Source organism: Hemitrygon akajei, chromosome 13 (genome assembly GCF_048418815.1).
Source record: "Hemitrygon akajei chromosome 13, sHemAka1.3, whole genome shotgun sequence".
Taxonomy (NCBI): Eukaryota; Metazoa; Chordata; class Chondrichthyes; order Myliobatiformes; family Dasyatidae; genus Hemitrygon; species Hemitrygon akajei.
Window position 1 is genome coordinate 80,307,667 of NC_133136.1, and position 23,237 is coordinate 80,330,903.

Below are 23,237 nucleotides of genomic sequence, written 5' to 3' on the forward strand. Positions count from 1 at the left end.
TCATGGCTCTTTCTGGCTCTCCTAATTTCATTCTTAAGCTCCTTGCTGCTGGCCTTATAATCTTCTAGATCTCTATCATTACCTAGTTTTTTGAACCTTTCATAATCTTTTCTTCTTGACTAAGATTTTCAACAGCCTTTGTACACCATGGTTCCTGTACCCTACCATCCTTTCCCTGTCTCATTGGAGTGTACCTTTGCAGAACGCCACACAAATATCCCCAGAACATTTGCCAAATTTCTGCTGTACATTTCCCTGAGAACATCTGTTTCCAATTTATGCTTCCAAGTTGCTGCCTGATAACCTCATATTTCCCCATACTCCAATTAAATGTTTTCAAAGCTTGTCTGCTCCTGTCCTTCTCCAAAGCTATGGTAAAGGAGATAGAATTGTGATCACTATCTCCAAAATGCTCTCCCACCGAGAGACCTGACTAGGTTCATTTCCCAATACCAGATCGAGTACAGCCTCTCCTCTTGTAGGCTTGTTTATATATTGTGTCAGGAAACCTTCCTGAACACACCTGACAAACTCCACCCCATCTAAACCCCTTGCTTTAGGTAGATGCCAGTCAATATTTGAGAAATTAAAATCTCCAACCATGACAACCCTGTTGTTATTACTCCTTTCCAGAATCTGTCTCTCTTTCTGCTCCTTGAATTCCCTGTTATTATTGGGTAGTCTATAAGAAACACCCAGTAGAGTTATTGGCCCCTTCCTGTTTCTAACTTCCACCCACAGAGACTTAGTAGAGAATCCCTCCATGACTTCCTTCTTTTCTGCAGCCGTGACACTATCTCTGATCAGCAGTGCCACGCCCCCACCTCTTTTGCTTCCATCCCTATCCCTTCTGAAACATCTAAAGCCATTCCTGCCCCTGAGCCATCCAAGTCTCTGTAATGGGCACAACACCATAGCTCCAAGTACTGATCCATGCTCTAAGCTCATCCGCTTTGTTCATGATGCTTCTTGCATTAAAATAGACACATCTCAAATCATCGGTCTGAGCGCTTCCCTTCTCTATCACCTGCCTATCCTCCCTCTTGCACTGACTCCGAGCTTCCTCTATTAGTGAGCCAACTGCCCCTTCCTCCGTCTCTTCAGTTTGGTTTCCACCCTCCAGCAATTCTAGTTTAAACTCTCCCCAATAGCCTTAGCAAACCTCCCTGCAGGATATTGGTCCCCATCGGATTCAAGTGCAATCTGTCCTTTTTGTACAGGTCACACCTGCCCCAAAAGCAGTCCCAATGATCCATGAAATCTGAATCCCTGCCCTCTGCTCTAATCCATCAGCCACACATTTGTCCTCCACTTCATTCTATTCCTATACTCACTGTCACGTGGCACAGGCAGTAATTCCAAGATTACTACCTTTGAGGTCCTGCTTCTCAACTTCCTTGCTAACTCCCTGTAGTCTGTTTTCAGGACCTCCTCCCTTTTCCTACCTTTGTTGTTGGCACCAATATGTACCACGACCTCTGGCTGTTCTCCTTCCCATTTCAGGATATCTTGGATGCGATCTGAAACATCCTGGACCCTGACACCTGGGAGGCAAACTACCCTCCGAGTTTCTTTCCTGTGTCCATAGAATCGCCTGTCTGACCTCCTAACTATAGAGTCCCCTATCACTACTGCCTTCCTTTCCTTACCCTTCTGAGCCACAGGGCCAGACTCTGTGCCAGAGGCTCGACCACTGTTGCTTCTCCCAGGTAGGCCGTCCGTCCCAACAATACTCAATAAGGAGTATTTATTGTCAAGGGGGGCAGTCACAGGGGTACTCTCTAGCACCTGACTCCTGCCCTTCCCTCTCCTGACTGCCACCCACTTGCCTGTCTCTCAGGGCCCCGGTGTGACTACCTGCCTATAGCTCCTCTCTATCACCTCCTCACTTTCCCTGACCAGACGAGGGTCATCGAGCTGCAGCTCCAGTTCCCTAACCTGGTCCCGAAGGAGCTGCACCTCGACGCACCTGGCGCAGATGTAGCCGGCTGAAGTCTCCTGGACTTCCCACATCTGACACCCAGTACAGAACACCAGCCTCACAGGCATACTTCCTGTTTCTATTCTTCACAGGTAACCTACCTCGCCTTGATCCGTTATCGCCGAAGCCCCATCGAGCCAAAGCCCTCCTACGCTGTCTGCCTCTACTCTGTTTGCCTGCTCTATAAAGCTCTCCTTTTAAACTCTTCACGCTGGTCTAACTCACTAACGTCCACGCGCTTGCGCAGTCGTCCCTCGAATGCAGTTAAGATGGTGTTGATAAAACAAACTGCATAATTATATATAAGAGCAGAATTAGGCCTTTTGGCCTATCAAGTTAATTAATAATATTGCAAAAGCTAGTGAGTTTCTTGGATCATTGGCACAAATTTTCTATCTTTAGCTGTTTTCAGGGCATTCAAAATCCATCACAGAAGGAACTGAACCAGGTAACATGAGGGTAGGAAGACAAGGAATGTCTTCTTCCAGTTGAGTTTTGAGGATAATCCAGCAGTTCTCATGATGAGTTCTTCTGGTGTTAACCAACAAAATCAGTAGATCTGCTTCAATGAGGTTATTTTCTTGCCTTCATTTGAAATCCAGTTCTGAGATGTTGAAATCAGTACAATAATCACTAGACTACACACTTTTTTTAGATCCCTGTGCAGGGACTATAGACAATAGACAGTAGGTGCAGGAGTGGGCCATTTGGCCCTTCTAGCCAGCACCACCATTCACTGTGATCATGGCTGATCATACACAATCAGTACCCCGTTCCTGCCCTCTCCCCATATCCCTTGACTCCGCTATCTATAAGAGCTCTATCTAACTCTCTCTTGAATGCATCCAGAGACTTGGCCTCCATTGCCTTCTGGGGCAGAACATTCCACATATCCACCACTCTCTGGGTGAAAAAGTTTTTCCGCATCTCTGTTCTAAATGGCCTACCCCTTATTTTTAAACTGTGGCCTCTAGTTCTGGACTCACCCATCAGCGGGAACATGCTTCCTGCCTCCAGCGTGTCCAATCCCTTAATAATCTTATACGTTTCAATCAGATCCCCTCTCATCCTTCTAAATTCCAGTGTATACAAGCCCAGTTGCTCCAATCTTTCAACATATGACAGTCCCGCCATTCCGGGAATTAACCTTGTGAACCTACGCTGCACTCCCTCAATAGCAAGAATGTCCATCCTCAAATTTGGAGACCAAAACTGCACGCAATACTTCAGGTGGGGTCTCACCAGGGCCCTACAGCTGCAGGAGGACCTCTTTACTCCTATACTCAATTCCTCTTGTTATAAAAGCCAGCATGCCATTAGCTTTCTTCACTGCCTGCTGTACCTGCATGCTTGCTTTCATTGACTGATGTACAAGAACACCTAGATCTCGTTGTACTTCCCCTTTTCCTAACTTGACTCCATTTAGATAGTAATCTGCCTTCCTGTTTTCGCCACCAAAGTGGATAACCTCACATTTATCCACATTAAACTGCATCTGCCATACATTTGCCCACTCACCCAACCTGTCCAAGTCACCCTGCATTCTCATAACATCCTCCTGACATTTCACACTGCCATCCAGCTTTGTGTCATCAGCAAATTTGCTAATGTTACTTTTAATCCCTTCATCTAAATCATTATATTGTAAACAGCTGCGGTCCCAGCACCGAACCTTGTGGTACCCCACTGGTCACAGCCTGCCATTCCGAAAGGGACCCGTTAATCACTACTCTTTGTTTCCTGTCAGCCAGCCAATTTTCAATCCATGTCAGTACTCTGCCCCCAATACCATGTGCCCAAATTTTGCCCACTAATCTCCTATGTGGGACTTTATCAAAAGCTTTCTGGAAGTCCAGGTACACTACATCCACTGGCTCTCCCTTGTCCATTTTCATAGTTACATCCTCAAAAAACTCCAGAAGATTAGTCAAGCATGATTTTCCCTTCATAAATCCATGCTGACTCGGACTGATCCTTCTACTGCTATCCAAATGTGTCATAATTTCCTCTTTTATAATTGACTGCAGCATCTTTCCCACCACTGATGTCAGGCTAACCGGTCTATAATTCCGTTTTCTCTCTCCCTCCTTTCTTGAAAAGTGGGACAACATTAGCCACCCTCCGATCAGCAGGAACTGTTCCTGAATCTATAGAACATTGGAAAATGATTACCAATGCATCCACGATTTCTAGAGCCACCTCTTTAAGTACCCTGGGATGCAGACCATCAGGTCCCGGGGACTTATCAGCCTTCAGACTCAACAGTCTATCCAACACCGTTTCTTGCCTAATATAAATTTCCTTCAGTTCATCCTTTATCCTAGTTCCTTTGGCCACTATTACATCTGGGAGATTGTTTGTGTCTTCCCTAGTGAAGACAGATCCAAAGTACCTGTTCAACTCATCTGCCATTTCCTTGTTCCCCATAATAAATTCACCTGTTTCTGTCTTCATTGGCCCAGATTTGGTCTTAACTATTTTTTTGCTATTCACATACCTAACGAAGCTTTTACTAGCCTCCTTTATATTCTTGGCTAGTTTACCTTCGTACCTCATTTTTTCTTGGCATATTGCCTTTTTTATTATTTTCTGTTGCTCTTTAAAAGCTTCCCAGTCCTCCGGTTTCCCGCTCATCTTTGCTATGTTATACTTCTTCTCTTTTATTTTTATACTGCCCTTTACTTCCCTCGTCAACCACGGCCGCCCCTTACTCCCCTTAGGATCTTTCCTCCTCTTTAGAATGAACCGATCCTGCACCTTCTGCATTATTCCCAGAAATACCTGCCATTTTTGTTCCACTGTCTTCCCTGCTAGGGTATTGTTCCATTGAACTTTGGCCAGCTCCTCCCTCATAGCTCCATAGTTCCCTTTGTTCAACTGTAATACTGAATACAAAACTAGGCTTGTATTCACAGGAGTATTTCAAGATATTTTAGCAAACCATCAGTTTGATAATGCAGAGTCCTCAGGTGTGCTTTATTTTGCAGTGAGGATAATATCACCGAGATTTGCAAGAACCAAAATTATAAGACTTGACACTGTGCATGCCATGTAGATATTCATCTTGTGGAAGGATTGATATCGGTCTGTAGCAACTGTAACGGTCTGTAAAAACATAAATTATGTTTAAGATAAGATAGCATTATATGTTTTTTTTGGCTTAAATCTGATATACAGGCATGCTAATTTTAAAGCAAAAGATGCCACGTTAGCAACAGTCTAGTCTACATTATCGCAGACAGTAGCTAGTGATCAGGAATCAAATGACACTCATCTCCTGATGACAGGTTGAGTAAGTTTCCTATATCTGGCACATAGTTAGATGTGAGAATAGAACAGTGCTCCAACAGCTGCTTTACTGAATGTTTGAGTTTGCATTTTTTTTATTATTCTGTTCCTTTTCTCAGACAGCAACCAAAATATCAGCTAATATAATAATCACAAATATAATTTAGTGAGTGTCACTGATAATTCAGGATGTGATGGATGGTTTTGGACCTTTTGAATGTTTTTCCAGACTACATGCTGCCTTTGAAGGTCTGCATTCTATTAGCAGGTAAAGGGCATTTTGCGCACCACTACTTTTATTGCTCTTAGCAAATGATAATTTTTTTTTAAAAAAAGATTTTAACTATATTAAATCCCAAGAGCCAAATTTCATGGATCATTTCTCTTCAGGACAAGTAAATGGAATCTTGCTTGAATCTCACCTCCTGTCAGATAGTTCTGGAATAGTTTCAATAAGTCATTAAAACATCTCCTTCCTGACCATCTGTCAGGAATTAAGATCCAGATGGTGTAAGCAGTCTGCAAAGAAAGTATATTTAACAATTGAAAATGTTGCTGCATGCTTTAATTACATTATGACTCTCTTTCGGAACCTTAAGAATTTCTGAAATTACATTCTATTTTGAGATGGGAACAAGTATAAAGATTTCAGGATGGAACATCAAAAAAATCTTTAAATCTGGGGGAAAGGTAAAGGGAGAATGTACAAAGATGTTAGGACATAATCCCCTTCTGTTGTTTCACATGTGAGTTGCTACACAATAATATAGTATTAAATGTAGAAATCAGCTGGCTTTATGATCACAACGGAAGAAAGAATGAACTTGCACAATTAATTACTAAGTCACTGTGCTGACTTGAACAAGCGTGATAGACAGCTGGAAGAGGTGTAGAGGAGATTCATCAGGATGTTGACTGGACTGGAGTTAATTATGGGTTATAAGGAGAGACTTGAAAAACAGATTTTATTTTCCATGAAGCAGAAGAGAGTCAGGGGAGACCTGATGGAGGTATTTAAGATTATGAGAAGGGTAATAGATTGACAGTAGATGGTAATTTTTCCATGGTGAAAGCATCAGAGACAATAGCATACAAAGTTAAGATGAGAAGACACAGATTTCAAGGGGATTTGAAGAGGAATTTTTTTTTATTACAGAGAGTGCTTGGAATCCAGAATGCTCAGCTGAAGGGGTGGTGGAGGCAGATGCTGTCACAATCATTTAAAATTCTAAGCACTTGAGGGCTACCGGCCTAATGTGGGTGAACAGGATTAGTGTGGAAGGGACATGGGCAATTTGAAAATTGGTTTGTTACAATACAAAACTTTGTTTTACATGCCATCCAGACAGATCATTGCAAGCATCAGTACATTGAGGCAGTACAAAAAGAAAGGCAATAACAGAATACAGAAATCTACAATGAAATTGCAGTATTGGTAGACACATCAAGTGCAAGGGCAATAATGAGGTAGATGAAGAGATCAAAAGCTGATCTTTATCATGCCAGAGGTCCAATTCAGGGTCTTCTTACTATGGGATAGAAGCTGTCTTTGCCTTGTTTCAGTGCTGGGTGACTCAGTGATAACGTGTGCAGACCTATTACAACCCCACAAACATCAATGGACAAGTAACAAAGTATTTAGTCTAACTGTTATTGGGGGGGAAAGTGTGAGGTAGAACATATATTCTTCAAGACAATGCACAGAATCTTCTACAAGTGCACATTTAGGGAGGGTCAGTTTTAATAAGGATGAATAACATAACATATCTGGTGAAATAAGTCGAAAGCAAAATATTTGAGTAGGCAGGTAGATTAAAAACTGAAATTACTAATAAGAATTTTTTTAAAAATCAGATGCTGCAAATCTGAAATAAAAATAATGCTGGGGAAAATATCAGTAGATCAGATAATGTCTCCAATATCTTTGGGAAGAGAAATGGTTAATATTATGCCGCTCCAGGGGCGTGGTCAACAGCTCACCCCTGCATTCCTAGCGGCCAGCGCTACGTATTGTTCTTGTTTTTAAATGTGTTCGTGGAATTATGGTGAAATGTTCAAGTTAATTTATTGTTACGTATTAGCTCAGGTTACACTGCTGTTTGCTTGTGTGTTTGTGGGTCACCCTGACTGTAACCTTGGTGTTTAATAATGACCTCCCCATCTGTATGTGATTGAGTTGGTTCTCACTGAGCAATGGCACTCTTACTGTGCTTGTCACAATAAAAAATGGCAGTTGAGATAAATGAGCTCTTCTTGTCTGTCATCATGGACCAAATGCTTGCCACAATATATTGGTTCTGAGACCCTTCATTGGAACTGAGAACGACTGGTCTAAGGTTGTTTTTTTTTTCTCTTTGCCAGTTCTGATGACACAGGGAATTTCTGTGATGGGTTCAGGCCACGATTGTTGTGAGGTCGGTTATTAACAGAGAAATCAGAAGCGATGAGCTGATAAGGATATTCTAATGGTTGAGTACAGCTAATGAAGTCTTAGTTGTGTTTCTGTATGTGCTACACATTTCAGCTGTGAAATTCTGTTGGTGAAAGGACCAGATAGTTAAATCAGTGGATTACGTCCCAGTGAAGTGCATTGCTTTGGTGTGAATAGTGCTCAGATTCTTGAGTATTGTTTCAACTTCAAGTAAATAGAAAGAATTCCATTATACTCTTAACATTAGTCTTGTAGATGCTGGAGGTTTTGAACAGGAAGGCGAGTTACTTGTTGCATAATTCCAGACTTTTTTTAGTAGGCAAAATCTTTATGTGTCTGGGAAATGATGATCCCAGAACTTTAAGCTGGTGGACATGGTAATACTGTATGATGTTTAGGGGTCTATGTATGATGCTAGGTTCTCCCTCTTGATAAGTGTTGTAATTGTGTGGCACAAAATTAACTTGTCTTCGGGCTTAGGCTTGATTGTTGTCTATGTTGATGGGCGGGTCAAGATAAGCACTGCAATTATGACCACACCACCAACCCCTCCCTCACAAACACACACTTTAAATTGGGCAGCAAAATATTTGATATGAAGCAGCTGAAGACAGTAGTGCTTAAATTATTGGCCCAAGGAATTCTTGCAGCAGGTGCTGACGGAGCTGGCTTTCATCAACCATTGTCCATTGTGCCACATATACCACCAGCCACTGGCAGTTTCCTCCTGGTCTCCAATTTTAGTTGAGTTATTTGTTGCCACATTCAGCTGAAGGGCATATGGATGCTAAGGCGGTACCTTTTCCCTGACTTCTGGAACTTAAATGAGGGCTCTGTGACCAAGCTGTAGTGAGGGCTAGAATTAAGTCACTAGATGCTGAATATCTGAGTGGGTTTTGGAGAATAAATAATATTTGATTCTGCTGTTGGTGTCTCTTTCCACTAGGATGATAGGGCTGAATCACTGCCTGGTTCGGAAATTGCACCATCTTGGATTGCAAGACCCTGCAGTGGATAATGAGGTCAGCTGAGATGATCATCGGGGTCTCTCTTCCCGCCATTACAGACATTTACACTACACACTGCATCCACAAAGAAAACAGCATTATGAAGGACCCCACGCACCACTCATACAAACTCTTCTCCCTCCTGCCATCTGGGAAAAGGCACCAAAGCATTCAGGCTCTCACGACCAGGCTATGTAACAGTTTCTTTCCCCCAAACCATCAGACTCCTCAATACCCAGAGTCTGGACTGACACCAACTTACTGCCCTCTACTGTGCCTGTTGACTTGTTTATTATTTATTGTAATGCCTGCACTGTTTTGTGCACTTTATGCAGTCCTGGGTATATCTGTAGTCTAGTGTAATTTTTTTTCTCTGTGTTGTTTTTACGAAGTTCAGTGTAGTTTTTGTACTGTTTCATGTAGCACCATAGTCCTGAAAAACATTGTCTCATTTTTACTGTGTACTGTACCAGCAGTAAGAAGTGACTTGACTTGAAAGTGAGTAGGTTGGATTTTCCCAGCTTTCCAGACAGGTAAGGTTTGGTCAACTTTCCACAATGTTTAATGGCAAGTGCACTTTGTCTTGCTTACTTAAAAGTTTTGAGCATCTTTTTTCCACAGGACAGATATATTATCAACACAGCCAAGCTGTTGCTGTGAGTCCACAGATTAGGTGGTGTTGCATTTGGAAGTTGAGAATGAGGCATTCAACTTGTTGCTTATGATCATTTTACTAAGTGTTACTAGAACAAAGGGAGAAGCATTGTGAGGGACAAAGAGGAAAGAGTGCAAACAAAGGTGGTCTCGTCTTCTTTTACCAGACCACTGAATCCATTGACGTTCCACTAGCTAACCACTGGAAAACTTGCATGTATATGGGTGATTCTATAAAAATACAATCAAGCATAACAAAGTTAAACTATCAGAAAAATAACTATTCTGCAGCCCAATCCAAAGGTTGTGTCCACTGCATTCAATCCATATCACATGGAGTGGATTAAACCAAGAGACCAAGAGTTTTCATGATATCACAGCATTAGCAAGGATCTCTAGAATCTCTGGTCCTCTCATTGGTGGAACTCAAGGAAAGATGCACAAACTCCTGAGTAAAACAATGAGAAATATGTTTGATTGTTGACAATGTTAGAAGTGTACGGTTAAAACTGCATGTGATATGAAGTCTAGTATTCAGATGCTTTGTTCTTCATCAGCACTGGAGAATTCAAGAGAGGAAAGGTCTTCTGCTTGAAGTATGCAGAACTCAACCACACACTGGAGGTGATCTAGAGTAAGGATCCTTCTTTTGGTTTATACATAAACATCAATTACTTTGTGCTCTGGTCTCTTCCATAATTGCAGAAGGTAATTTATAATAATGCTAACTGAATGGTGAAGAACAAGTGCCCAAAAATAGCTTGATCAGCATTTTAATTTCAGCTTTGCTCTATCGTAAAATGATTTTACCCAGAGTAAATCACATTAGGAGCAACTTCTGAATCAAATCATGGCAACTGGGAAATTGAGCAAGACAAATTCTATTTGTAAGCAACACACACATGAAATTCTGGAGGAACTTAACAGGTCAGGCAGCATCTATGAAGGGAAATGGTCAGTCAGTGTTTTGGGCCGAAACGCTTCATCAAGACTCTGAGCCCAAAATGTCGACTGTCCGTTTTCCTCCATAGTGTTGCCTGACCCATTCAGTTCCGCCAGCATTTTGTGTGTGTTGCTCAAGACTTCCAGCACCTACAAAATCTCTTGTTTCTTGTATTTCTGAATCTGCCTTGGGACCCTCACAAAATTTCCATATCATGGGGGGCGGGGGGAGGTCATGAGAACACAAGAGAATGAATGTACTGTAGATGGTTGGATTGGGATCGGTGTTGGTATTAGCACGGATGCCACAAGATTAGGTCTTCTCTTCATTGGTTCAGAAAGGTAAAAATAATATGATATAGCTTCAGCTATTTCTTTTCAGAATCCACAGCCACTTCTGCTTCTTCATTTTGTTGTTGTGGATGCTGATCTGTGAGCTACATGTTTCTTGGGTCACCACTGGGAGGCAATTCATCCTAGCAAACTTGTGGGAGGTGCAAGATCACTGGCATGTTTTACCCAACATACCCAGCATTCAGAATACCTTTTATTTTATTGAGATACAGCACAGAGGATGCCCCTCGAGTCATGCTGCCGGGCAATCACCGAGTCTAATCCTATCACGGGACAAGTAACAATGACCAATTAACCTACCTGCAATGTGGGAGGAGACTGGAGCACCGGGAGGAAACCCACATGGTCACGGGGAGAACGTACAAACTCCTTACAGGCAGCAAAGTGAATTAAACCCAGGTCGCTGGTACAGTAAAGAGTTTTGCTAGCCACCACACTACCATGCCACCCCAGAGACATGGTCTCATTATGCACGCCTCAGTGACAGAGGACCTGGCTGATCTTCACTGAAATTTTCAATACAGTATATGGTTTCAATCAGACTAACCAGAAAAACTGTAATTCCAGATCAATGTTTAACAAATAGATCATTGGTAATAGAACCAAAGGAATAACCTCACAAAATAGCTATCCTACATAACCACTGAGCCCTCTGTGATCATGCCAAACAAAATGATGGTCACTTAAGATCTTTCTACTAATACTTTTCAGAAACTACTAAATGGGGATTTTAGAATTTTAAAAGTTCAGTACAAAATTTTATCTGCAATTTGTGTGTAAATTTTCATTTACTGTAAATTGAAACAAGTATTCTGGCTTAATTTATACCTAGTGAATCTTTTTGGTGCTTGCTTTCTTGTATTCCTCCAGAAGAGTGCCTTTTGATTACCTAGGAATAAAATCTTCTGAACACAGTACATTTCTTCATTAGGATTTGCACTCCGTTTGAACTTTAACATATCTTAACCAGTCCTAAGCCTTCCCATTCATCAGATTATAACCTATCTGCCCAGATATCCAATCTCTAGCTGTCTTCTTTAATCATTTTGCATGGCCAAACATGTTTCTAGCTATTTTTACTTATTCGCACTATCAAACATTTAAGCTGTTAGTGTGCATAGTTTTGATCATGCAAACATCCAGCTACGTGACTTTGAAACCATTGAAGAAATGTGATTTTCTTTAAGCTTTGTAACACAGTCTATCTAAATCAAAAAGAAATCGCATTTGATTTTTTATTATGGCTGCTTTGAATTTTGAATAGGTTCTTTTTGTATTCTGAAGTCATTAACTCATATTAAAATACAATTACAAGAATGATAACTCAGTTCACTCCGTTTCCTAACTTGATTTAAGCTAGAATAAATGAGATTCCAAGCTGTACAACCATAACCAAATCAAACCAAAATTGATTCAGTCTTCATCCAGTTCCTACACATGCATTTCCAAGAATGTAGTCAGCACTAGGAAGCTAAATGATTTGCTAATAACAATGCTTTTGCACCATAACATCAACAATCGCGAGGCTGGAAAAAAAGAAGTCTGCATTTATTTTTAAAAAATGACTTAGGCATTCATATCCATTCACAAACCTTATTTCCTGATAGCATTAATCAACGTTCCTCATTTAATTTTGCTATACCACTTGTCATGATTAGTTGAAGGTGCTGGCAATTAGATAGTTCTGTAGAATTAATTTCTTTCCCAAATCACTTCCAATCTTATCTATAAGCAGTGTTAATATTCACTTGCTGTATGCAATTTACTAGTGGCAAATTAAATCCGAAAGATTACAAAATAAAGTATGATCAGCATTTGCCTGAATATTGTACAATTACATTCCATTAATCCATCTTTAATTGTTCCTTTGCCAAGGGGTCATGCACAATTATTTCATTGTATTCCTTACTTTGGAAGCACCAAAAGATTAAGAATAAACAGGCTAAGTAGGAAATAAAACTAGGGCTACACCAACTCCCATTAAAGTCCATCTCTGCTGCTTCTCTCCAGGGATGTGTCTGTGCAGTTCAGATTTAAAAGACAATGGTTTGGAAGTGACGCTTTGCATTAATGCTGTCCCTTTGAAATCAGGCTTGCAAACTTATGCTAAGATGGCATATGGATGATAGAAAAATAGAGGGTTTTGTGGGAGGGAAGGATTAGATTGATCTTATAGCAGGTTAAATGGTTGGCAAAACATCGGCTGAAGGGAGTGTACAGAGCTGTAAATGTTGTATGCTTTTAAGCCCTAAATATGCAAGTGCTGTCATCATGGTAAATGTCACTACAGTCCTCAGTTTCAGACCAAAGTGCCAACTAATGCACAGATGACTGTAGTTCAACTCGGAAGGCTGTCTCTTAAAGGACACTCAATGTTATACTGTAGCTCTGTAGCTTGCTGTCGTCGGGCAGGAGGTGCAGAAGCCTGAAGTTCCAAACCAGCAAGTTCAAGAACAGCGGTTTCCCTTCAACCATTCAGTTCTTGAACCAACTGACAACACCTTAATCACTACAACAACTTAGTAACACTTTGATTACTTTAGACAAAAATCTATTTGTGTTATTTCTTGTAAAAAAAATAATTTATGCTTAATTTATGTTTTCTTGGGTACATTGTGTATCTGAAACTATGTACCTGTAATGCTCTTGCACATCAGCTTGATTTTGACTTATCCAATGACGCTCTGCTGATCCACATGGTACTCACTGACATATTTCTTCATCGTACACACTGATGTAATTCCAGTGTATATCATCTTGCCACCTGAAAGCTCCAATCCTAAATTGTGAGGCCCTGTGCAGCAGGAGGTACTTGTGTGATGTAATGTGGTCACATGACCAGAAAATGTCCTCGGGCAAAACCAACTTGGAAAACTGACATTGTATTCACCTGCAATCACTGCACTGACCACATATGCTACCCCTAATATTAAAAAAAACCAAGAAAATCAACGAAGCAATTGGAAAGGTATGTAAAATATAGACAATTTTAAAAAACAGTTAAAGTGCTTTCAGGCAATTCAAACATTTCATGAGATCCATCTAATTCAAGGAAATGTAAAATATCTCAAACCTACACCTCGTCATATTTAGCTACTCCTCTTCAGGGAAGTGAATTAATACACTGTTTCTGCACCAGTTTCAACGTGCAGTTTCTCAACTTGGGAAAGGCAGGGACTCTGGTTTCCACAGCTGTAGTGAAGGGAGACCAGCAGGTTTAGGATATTAGCATTCACTTGTGAGTTCCAAAGCTTATGTGGGTGAGTGTCAGCTGGCATTTTCTATCAAGATCTGGTCCATAACACATCACCTAAATAGAATTCAACTTAATTTCCACTGCTCAATTTATTTCATCTTATGGTACCAAACATTAGAAAACCTCAACCTGAAAATGTTCTTGCATTAAAGTGGGGTTAGCAATCTCCCCAATGATGGTTTATTCAGTCAGTTTCCTGGATCATACACAGTCCAATTTCTAGACTATAGTATTTCTCACACATCAATGTTATCATTATTTCTCTCCTCTTGGAATTATTACCTGTTACATAAATAATTCTTCATGTCTTTTTCTTCATTCTAATGATGGATGGACCAAGGTGTAGTGAGAATAAAATAGTCCTCAACAGTTCCAGCCTGTTCACTGTCTAGGACCACGCTTTCCTGCAGTTACTAATTGTGTTCCCATGCAGTTGCCCCATTGACTGTCATCATTAATTTCCTCAATAGCAGGCTACAACCTACTCATACCCTTATAATATTTTTCCTCACTTTCTGCACTACTTATTCAATTTAATATATATATAATATTTAATTATAATTTGTAGTTATCATTATGTATTGCAATGCACTGCTGCTGCAAACCAACACATTTCATGACATATGTCATTCATATTAAATCCGATTCTGATTCTTCTGATTTTACCTGCTGTCAGTTTCGATCCTTCTCTCTCCTTCACCACCAAAGAAGCCTTATTTGCTTCACTAGTTTAAATTCACAGTCTTTGATAGGACTCAAATCAGATTGAAAGAAGATACTGTCTTTGCTCTGTCTGTGGTTTTCTCTCGGCCTCTGTCTCCATCTTTTTGAACTCTGTGCTTCTTCATTATCATAAGTGTAAACAGTTATGTTACCATGGGCCTTTTCTTTCAACAAAGCAGACTGTATGAATTAATTATTTGATTTGAATATTTAATACAATGGCATTAAACTAATTTTAAATATAGACAAATTCTCTCTATATCCTTTAGAGCTATATTTCCCTTACATTCTTTCTGTGCACAGCCTCTCATTCTTCTGTGTGCTGAAAACATATTACATAGCCATGCCATCCATGAGTTAACCATAAATAAGCAATTGTTATGTCTTGCATCAAATACTAAAATGTTATTCCATTGCCAGGAATGATCTGATTCTGCATTTCAGTTTGGAACAGAAGTTGTATGCATTGCAAGTTCCAGTATTACTGGTGTGCAGGTTGCAACTTTTCATCCCCAGTGGACAAATAACTGGAGGTTACCGGCCTGTGATTTTGCTAGCTGACAGTGTTCGATCCCTGTCACTGTTACTGGTGTTGCTTGTATTATTGTCATGTGTACCAAAATCCAATGAGAAACTTTTCTGTGTGTGCCTGTCATGTTACACACATAGTGCGGTCTCTACTCAAGAACCCATTTTCTGACTGGCAAAGAATACGCAAGCCAGTTGCTGCTCCACTCAGAATCAGCAATTGCCACTTCCTGCTCTCACTGGCTCCATTTTATGCCACGTACCAAGGTACAATAGGACAAACAACACACCCACCACAATCAATCTTAATCTTCCTCAGTCAAATTCTGACCAAACATACACATTTCAAGTATCCAGAACTCCCGGTGTGGCCTTCTGTATATTGGTGAGACTTAGTGCAGATTGCAAGACCACTTCACCAAGCACCTACGTTCCGTCCACCAGAAAGATTTCCCAGTGACCACTCATTTTAATTCCACTTTCCATTCCCATACCAACATGTCAGTCCATGGCCTCCTCTAATGTCACGATGAGACCACACTCGGGTTGGAGGAGCAACACATTATATTCTGTATAGGTAGCCTCCAAGCTGATGGCATAAACATCGATTTCTTGAACCTGGTAATGCCCCCCCCCCCCCACCACTGCCTCTGGTCACCATTCCCCATCCCCATTTCCCTCTCTCACCTTAACTCCTCATCTGTCTATCACCTCCCTTTGGTGCTCCTCCCCCTTTTTGTTTCTTCCATGGCCTTTTGTCCTCTTCTATCAGATTCCCCCTTCTCCAGCCCTGTATCTTTTTCACCAGTCAACATCCCAGCTCTTTACTTCACCTCTCCCCCTCCAGGTCTCACCTATCATCTTGTGTTTCTTCTTCCCCTTCCCCCACATCCTTACTCTAACTCCCCATGTTTTTTTCCAGTCCTGATGAAGGGTCTCAGAACGAAGCATCGACTATACTTTTTTCTATAGATGCTGCCTGGCCTGCTGAGTTCCTCCAGCATTTTGTCTGTGTTGCTTGGATTTCCATCATCTGCAGCTTGTCTCTTGTTTGTGATTGGACATGAAAGCTTCATGATTTGGTTTTTATTTCAACTGTCTAATATCGCATTATTTTAACCACTGTTTTTTTAAATGTTTTTATAGGTCATATATTCACTAAATACCAAAAGCGATGAGCATGAGGTTTCCCTGCAGGCTCTTAAGGAAGTTCACCAGGAGGAGATCCAACACATCCTTGCTGAGACACAGAGTAAGATCTCAAAATATAAGAACAGAGTGAGGGAGGAAATAGATTTCAGACATCAAATTCAGTCTCTTGAGGACACCCTGGAGAAACACAAGAAAGCCAAGGAAGAGGTCTTGACACAGTTTGAATTTTACAAACAGCAAGTAGCAGAGCGGGAGAAGAACATGGAGAGAGAACATGCGGAAAGAATAGTGGCACTGTCAAGGGAGATGCTTAATATTAAGAAGGAGTTTGAGAGCAACCTGCAACACTTCATGGAGATCCAGCACAAGCTAGAGCAAGACAAACAGTCGGCAATAACAGAGATTGTGAAAGTAAACCAGGAGTCAGAAAGCCTTCAGGAAAATTGCAAAGTGCTCCGAGGCTGCTTCAATGAAAAGTTTAAGTTAGAAGAGAAGCACAAAATGGATATTCAGTGCTTGAACCAAGAGCTGGAAGTCCTAAAATCAGAAAAAATGAGGCTAACCACAGAGTTTGAGAAAAAAGTAAGCAAACTGCAAGTCTCACATCAAAAGGAATTGGAATCTCTGAAAAAGGCTTTGCAACAGTCAGTAACTGAGACGCTGAAACAGTGGCAGACTGGACAGAAGAAGAGTCTGCAAGCTCAGGAGGTGGCACTGCAGCTAAAACTGAAGAAGCTGGAGAGAGATGTAGAACTCAAAGACCAAATCGTGCATGAGTCTAAAACCCAATGTCAGAAATATCAGGAACTGCTGAACGCTGCAGAGCTCAAAATCCAGGTGAGCAGGTGTACTTGAAATGTTTCACTGCCCTTAAAGCGAATTAATCAGCTGTAAATTCTTCAGCGCCATTTTCATTGATTATCAGTGGAATTAATATATTTTGATGCATCCTTCCATCAGGATTCATATTTTGGAGACTACTTATTCAGTGGGATGACATGCTTGTTACAGCTTCAACACAGGTGTATTGTTTGGCGTTTCGGAGCCTAAAGGTTGAATCTATTAGAAGGAAAGCTTTCATGCATAAATTGCAAATGGAAGAGATTTCACCCAAGTAGGTCACTCTAGAGATCAGTTTCAGGTGAAATTGCCCGGCACTTCAATGTACTTCAATTTATTGCAGTTGCTGTTTACATGATAACAGTGGTGTACCTTGGATGTCTCAAGTCCTGCACTGCAGGTTTCCCGCATTGTCTGCAAAAATTGGAGTTTTCAGGGGCAAGCTACCCCTCTGTTAAAAACTCACTTTAAAATCTGGAAGTACATCTCCCTGAAATCCCCAGTGAAATGTCACTTAAGGATCGACACTGTGACATTGATGTACACAGGGCATGCCAGCCTCGTTTTCGCTGGTAAGGATCATGGAAATGACACCACTGGTCCTCCCTTAGCTTTTATATAATTTGCATTGGAATTGTAGGCTGCACCCCTGTCCTGTGGTCATCTGCAGTTCTCAGTGGCTTGGAGACTCTCACAACGAGAGATGCAACCAGGTCAGGCAAACGTGTAAAAAGGAATGTACATATAATGGTCGAGAAACCGAGTTCCTCCAGCAGTTTGTGTGTGTTGCTTTGGATTTCCAACATTTGCAGAGTTTCTTGTATTTTTATAGGAAGGAACTTTTCACAGGAGATCACTGTGTCCCCCCATGTGTTTCTTTGCTCACCAGAGCTTTTAATACAAGTATGCTGTAGCTGATTTAGAGTTTCTTTAAAGTCTGATCTGTTCAACAAAACCACAGCCTTTGCGAGCTTTTGTGTTAATGCTGATGGGAACAATGGGGTCCTCTTCAGGCATGAAGCTGGGGCACCGATTTCATGAGTTTTTGTAGGAGATTTAATTAGCTGTTAGTTGTAAACACAGCATGTGTTTAGTGCACAGAAAAAGGTGCAATCCAATTTCTAGGCTAGTATGTTCACTGTTGCATGTGTCTCCCTCTTCCCTTGGCTTCTCCGATTCCCAATCCTCTGCCCTTCCCTCAAACTAATATTAGCACTAGAATTTTTAGCCATCTTTTCCAAAGGCCCCTTGCTCTACTGCTCATAAACATGTTCCTCATTTTAATGACTTCCACAAAATTTTGTCCCAGCTCATTACCTTTCCTCACATGGAACATTTCCTTCCCTTATCTGAGAAAATATTTGGGATTTTCTTTTATATTAAAAGCAGCCATATTACTGCAAGTTGTGTCTTCTGTATTTTAATAGCATTCAGTGGGTAAGTTATATCTCAGTTATGCGATCTGAAGAAATGTTTCATATAAGGACCCTTTTGGAATCATCTCATTTGCTTCACCAACCATGAACAGTGCACTATTTATAATTTGCACATATTATTAAAGATGGGTATAGCAGTGCAATCATTCTTTCTATGGGCAAACTTAGAATTAGAGGTCATTGCTTAAAAATAAGTGGTTGCCCATGAGAGAAAGGTAAAACAAATATTTTTTTCTTTGAGAACCATGAATCAGGGACACAGGTCTGAGTTTTAATCAGACTAGCCATAATCTTATTAAATGAAAGAACTGGCTTGATGGGTCAAGTGGACTAATTCTGCTCCAAATTCATGTGTTGTTAAGCAAATAAAGAGGGCAGGTTATACAAAAATGTTTTCTGATCATAAGAGTTATTAAAGTGACCTGCACTGGTACATTTCAAATTCCACAGGACTATAATTGTTTCTCTACCGGGCAATGCAGAGGAAAATCAGCAGGGAATAATATCCTTGTAAAATAATTATTGAAATTTGAAGCAAGAATCGATAGATGTTGGAAATCTGAAATAACAACAGAAAATGCTGGAGGCATTCAGCAGGTTAGGCAGCATCTTTGAAAAGAGAAACATGTAACGGTCCCTATGGAACACTAAAAATAGAAAGAAGAGGAAGATGTGTTTGGTGATGGAATCTCCACATGGGGCCATTCCCTCATCTGCTTTTCTATCTCCACCAATCACTTCCCATCGCATAGTACTCTCTCGTACAAACACAAAATGTGTGATAACTGCTCTGTTGCCTCATCTCCTCTCTCTCCCCCTCTCTCTCCCCCCTCTGCCCCCTCTCTCTCCCCCTCTCCCCCCTCTCTCCCCTTCTCTCCCACCCCCTCTCCCCTTCCTCCTTCCCACCCCCTCCCCCTCTCTTTCTTCCCCCCCACTCTCTCTCTCGCTCTCACTCTCTAATGTTCTACAAAATATAAGCCATATCTTAACCTTATATTGTACATACTTCTAGACATAATGTAAACCTCCCAAAGTACAATCTAAAAATGTTTACAGATTGAAAACATTTACTGGATGGAAAGACTATGAATTCAACCCAATCCTAATACATTTCACTACATTGGTATCACATTCAAATGATCAGCAATAGGAAAGTTTGTTCACTACTTACTTAATTTAATGTGATTTTTATTCCTTAAAATATTTTCTTATTGTAATTTATACTTTGTCATTAGTATGCATTTCAGTGTACTGCTGCCACAAAATAGCAGATTTCATGACATATGCCAGTGATGTTAAACATGATTCTGACTTTGAACCTACCAGGTTTTCTACATAATCATATATTTTTAATATTTATTTTAGGATTTGGAAAAACAACTTCAAAAAGCAGACAATAAATTGGCAACGTCAAGTGAAAATCTGCAAAAGATGGAAGATGAAGCTCAGCTTTTGAGAGGGAGACTTTTAGAACAGAAAGCTGTATTAATCCATAAAGCAGGTAGGGTACTTTGTTGATTCCACTTGTCAAGAAGGTGGCAATGCAAGGAGATTAGAAGAACTAATTTGTCCAATGGTGACCCACCTGTGGCCATCAGCTTCTGTTCAAAGTTCCTGCCTTTAGCACTTCATTGTACCCCTAGATTGTTCTATTGAACACAAGAATTTGTCAAAAAGTAGTATATGCTTTCTATAAAAGTTATCCTGAAGGATCAGAACGGAAACTTGTATACGTATGTCAAGTGGTATAACCACAGGAATATGAACCAAATGCTTGACACTGGATTAGGCTGGGAGCTATTTTAGCACGGTAGACTAGTGGTTAGCACAATGCTTTATAGTACTAGTGACCTCAGGTTCAATTCCTGCCACTGCCTGTAGGAGTTCTCCTCGTGACCATGTGGGTTTCCTCTGGGTGCTCTGGTTTCCTCCCACAGTCCAAAGACGTACCAGTTGTTAGGTTAATGGTCATTGTAAATGGTCCCATTATTAGGCTAGGATTGAATTAGAGGATTGCTGGACAGTGTAGCTTGAAGGGCTGGAAGCTACTACTCTACGTGGTATCTCATTAAGTAAATAAATTTATATGATGGACTGAATTTCCTCCTGTCTTATAAATTTTCTGCAGGAAACAGTAACACTGGTGCCATATCTTAATGAAGAATAAGCACTCCTATAGAGGTATTAACTGTTCTTCCAACATTGTGTAAAGTTATGTCCATTAACTTGTGCCTATTATGTCTGATACACATTGACTTGTTCAGGAAACTGTAACTCTGCTTTGGGAGATGCAAGAGTTCAGCTTGAAAGAAAACGATTTACTTTTTCCTAAATTAAGTATAAATGCCACTTACCACACATTCCTCAGCTTAGCTGACATAATATATTCCCAAGCTTTCACTTAAAAGCGAGGAGCAGCTCTTTAAGAAATGTTGAGTGGCCCTGTTTTTACAATCCTCGACACCTTGTACTTGGTCTTGCCTCCAGAAACATATTCTCCCTGTACAAGCAAAACCTTAACTCTTTCATTAAATGGAAGGTTTTTTTGTGGCTGAAATCAGTGGTGAAAGTGATTCTGGAAGCCAACAAAATTTGGCTGTTGATACAAATACAGAAGAGACCCCCGCCCCACCAAGAGTGCCAGCCTGTTCCAATGAACTTGCGCAATATTTTGCTTGTTTGAATGTAGGATATAAGTGGTACTGCCTAGCCCATATGTTGCCAATCCCTAATAAACTCTGAATTGAGTAGCTTGGTGAACTCACTCAGAAATAATCGTCCACACTGAAATAGATTAAAGGTCTCACAAAACCAGTATAGACTAAGAATGGTTTGTTTCCTTCTGTGAACAACACTGATGAACAGTCTTTCAGGGGAGAGACCATAATCAGGAACTTGGTTCTCTTAGGATGAGTTTACTCCAGGTTCTCTTCATAGAACAATATAGCATTGCAAGGCTCTTTGACCCACAATGTAATCCTGATCTCTCAACCTACTCCAGCATCAACCTAACGTTTCTCTCCTGCATAGCCATCCACTTTTCTTTCATCCATGTGCCTATCTAAGAGACATTTAAATACCCTTAATGTGTTTGCCTCTACCGCCACCCCTGGTTGTGTGTTCCTTGCACCCACCATTCACTGGGTAAAACACTTGCCTCGCTAATTCTCCCTAAACTGTCCTCCACTCATATTAGCTATTTCCGTCCTAGGAAAAAGGTGCTGACTGTTCACTGTAGTCTCTTACCATCTTATACGCCTCTGTCAAGTCACCTCTCATCCTCCTTTCCTCTAAAGAGAAGAAGCCCTAGCTCACGCAATCTTTCATCATAAGACATGCTCTCTAATCCAAGCAGCACCCTGGTAACTCTTCTCTGACTCTCTCTAAAGCTTCCACATCCTTCTTGTAATGAGGTGACCAGAACTGATAAAATCTTAGTATTGTATGAATCTTTCCCCTTTTACTAAAAGTTTTCAGGGGCTTACATGGCAGAGGACAATTGGTGATCACCAGGGCCAATTTCCCAAGATCTAGCAGGACTGTTATCACAGAGACAGATCTACGAAGCAGATTCGTGGGTGAACTCAGATGTTGAAGAAGAAAGACAACAGTGACTGTCTGCAATCAAATTGCTGCCCAATGATAGCTTAACCTGCTGACGTAAGTCTGGATCCTAATGTTAGTTAGGATACTAACCTAATACCTCTTTCCATCAACTAAACTTGCGATAGCCAACCAGATCCATCAGGGTGACTGTAACGACGAATGCCTCGGGAGGAGGACAGAGGATCTGAAACACTGTGAAGTTGGCAGATAAGGTCCTCAGTGAGGAGAACCCCTTCATCAGGGACCTCTTCACCAAGAAGATCCAGCTGGAGTGCTGCAAGATCAAGGTGAAGGACACAATCCAAAGATGTACCGGTTAGTAGATTAATGGTCATTGTAAATTGTCCTGTGATTAGGCTAGGGTTAAATAGGTGAAATGCTGGGTGGTGCAGCTCCTTGTGCTGCAAGGGTGTGTTCCACGCTGTATCTCTAAATAAATTTATCTACTCCTCCCGGACTTACCAGGTAATGGGTACTTTGACGTTACCTTTATGCACCCAGTGGGATGGCAGAAGATGTTACTGGACTTTCGGGAGGAGAGGAATGAGGTTCCACTAACACTGAGGAAGGTGTAGCTATCCTTCACTCTCCCAGCCAAGAAGGATGTGATGATGGTCACCTGTACAACCCACATGTTCAAACCAACCCATTGTGCATGTCTTCACCTTTCTAGTTTGTTACTTTGAGGGAGCAGGGAGCTGTGTGGACTTCGAGGACCTATTCTAGACCTGGACGAGCAAGTACCAGGTGAAGGTCAAGTTAAGGGTGGATGCTAATGGAGCCGTCATCAATCCACCTTCAGTGTCTGCCATCGTAGAGAACCACGGTTATGTGGCATATGCCTGCTCAGCCCAGACTGTGTCGTAGCTGCAACAGACTTGGAGCTGTGGTAGCCCAATGGACTACAGTCATCTGCAAGCAGGACTGCAGAGAAAGCAAAAGTTGCAATCTCCGTAAAACCTGCCCAACTGTGTCTGTACCTCAGCCTAGGCAACAAGAGGTGGACCCAATGCCACAACCCCAGAAAAATGCTGACTCA

At 41.1% G+C, this 23,237-nt stretch overlaps 1 protein-coding gene across 2 annotated transcripts in view; it reads left to right on the forward strand.

Annotated features, from left to right (window-relative positions):
- The window catches only part of LOC140737996 (protein FAM184B-like), a 208,738-nt gene that overhangs the window by 91,985 nt on the left and 93,516 nt on the right, over positions 1-23,237 (forward strand). For both annotated transcript variants that reach the window (XM_073064943.1, XM_073064941.1), the window contains exons 2-3: positions 16,311-17,153; positions 19,958-20,093. In XM_073064943.1, coding sequence (XP_072921044.1) covers positions 16,311-17,153; positions 19,958-20,093 — 979 coding nt within the window. The remainder of the gene's footprint in view (positions 1-16,310; positions 17,154-19,957; positions 20,094-23,237) is intronic.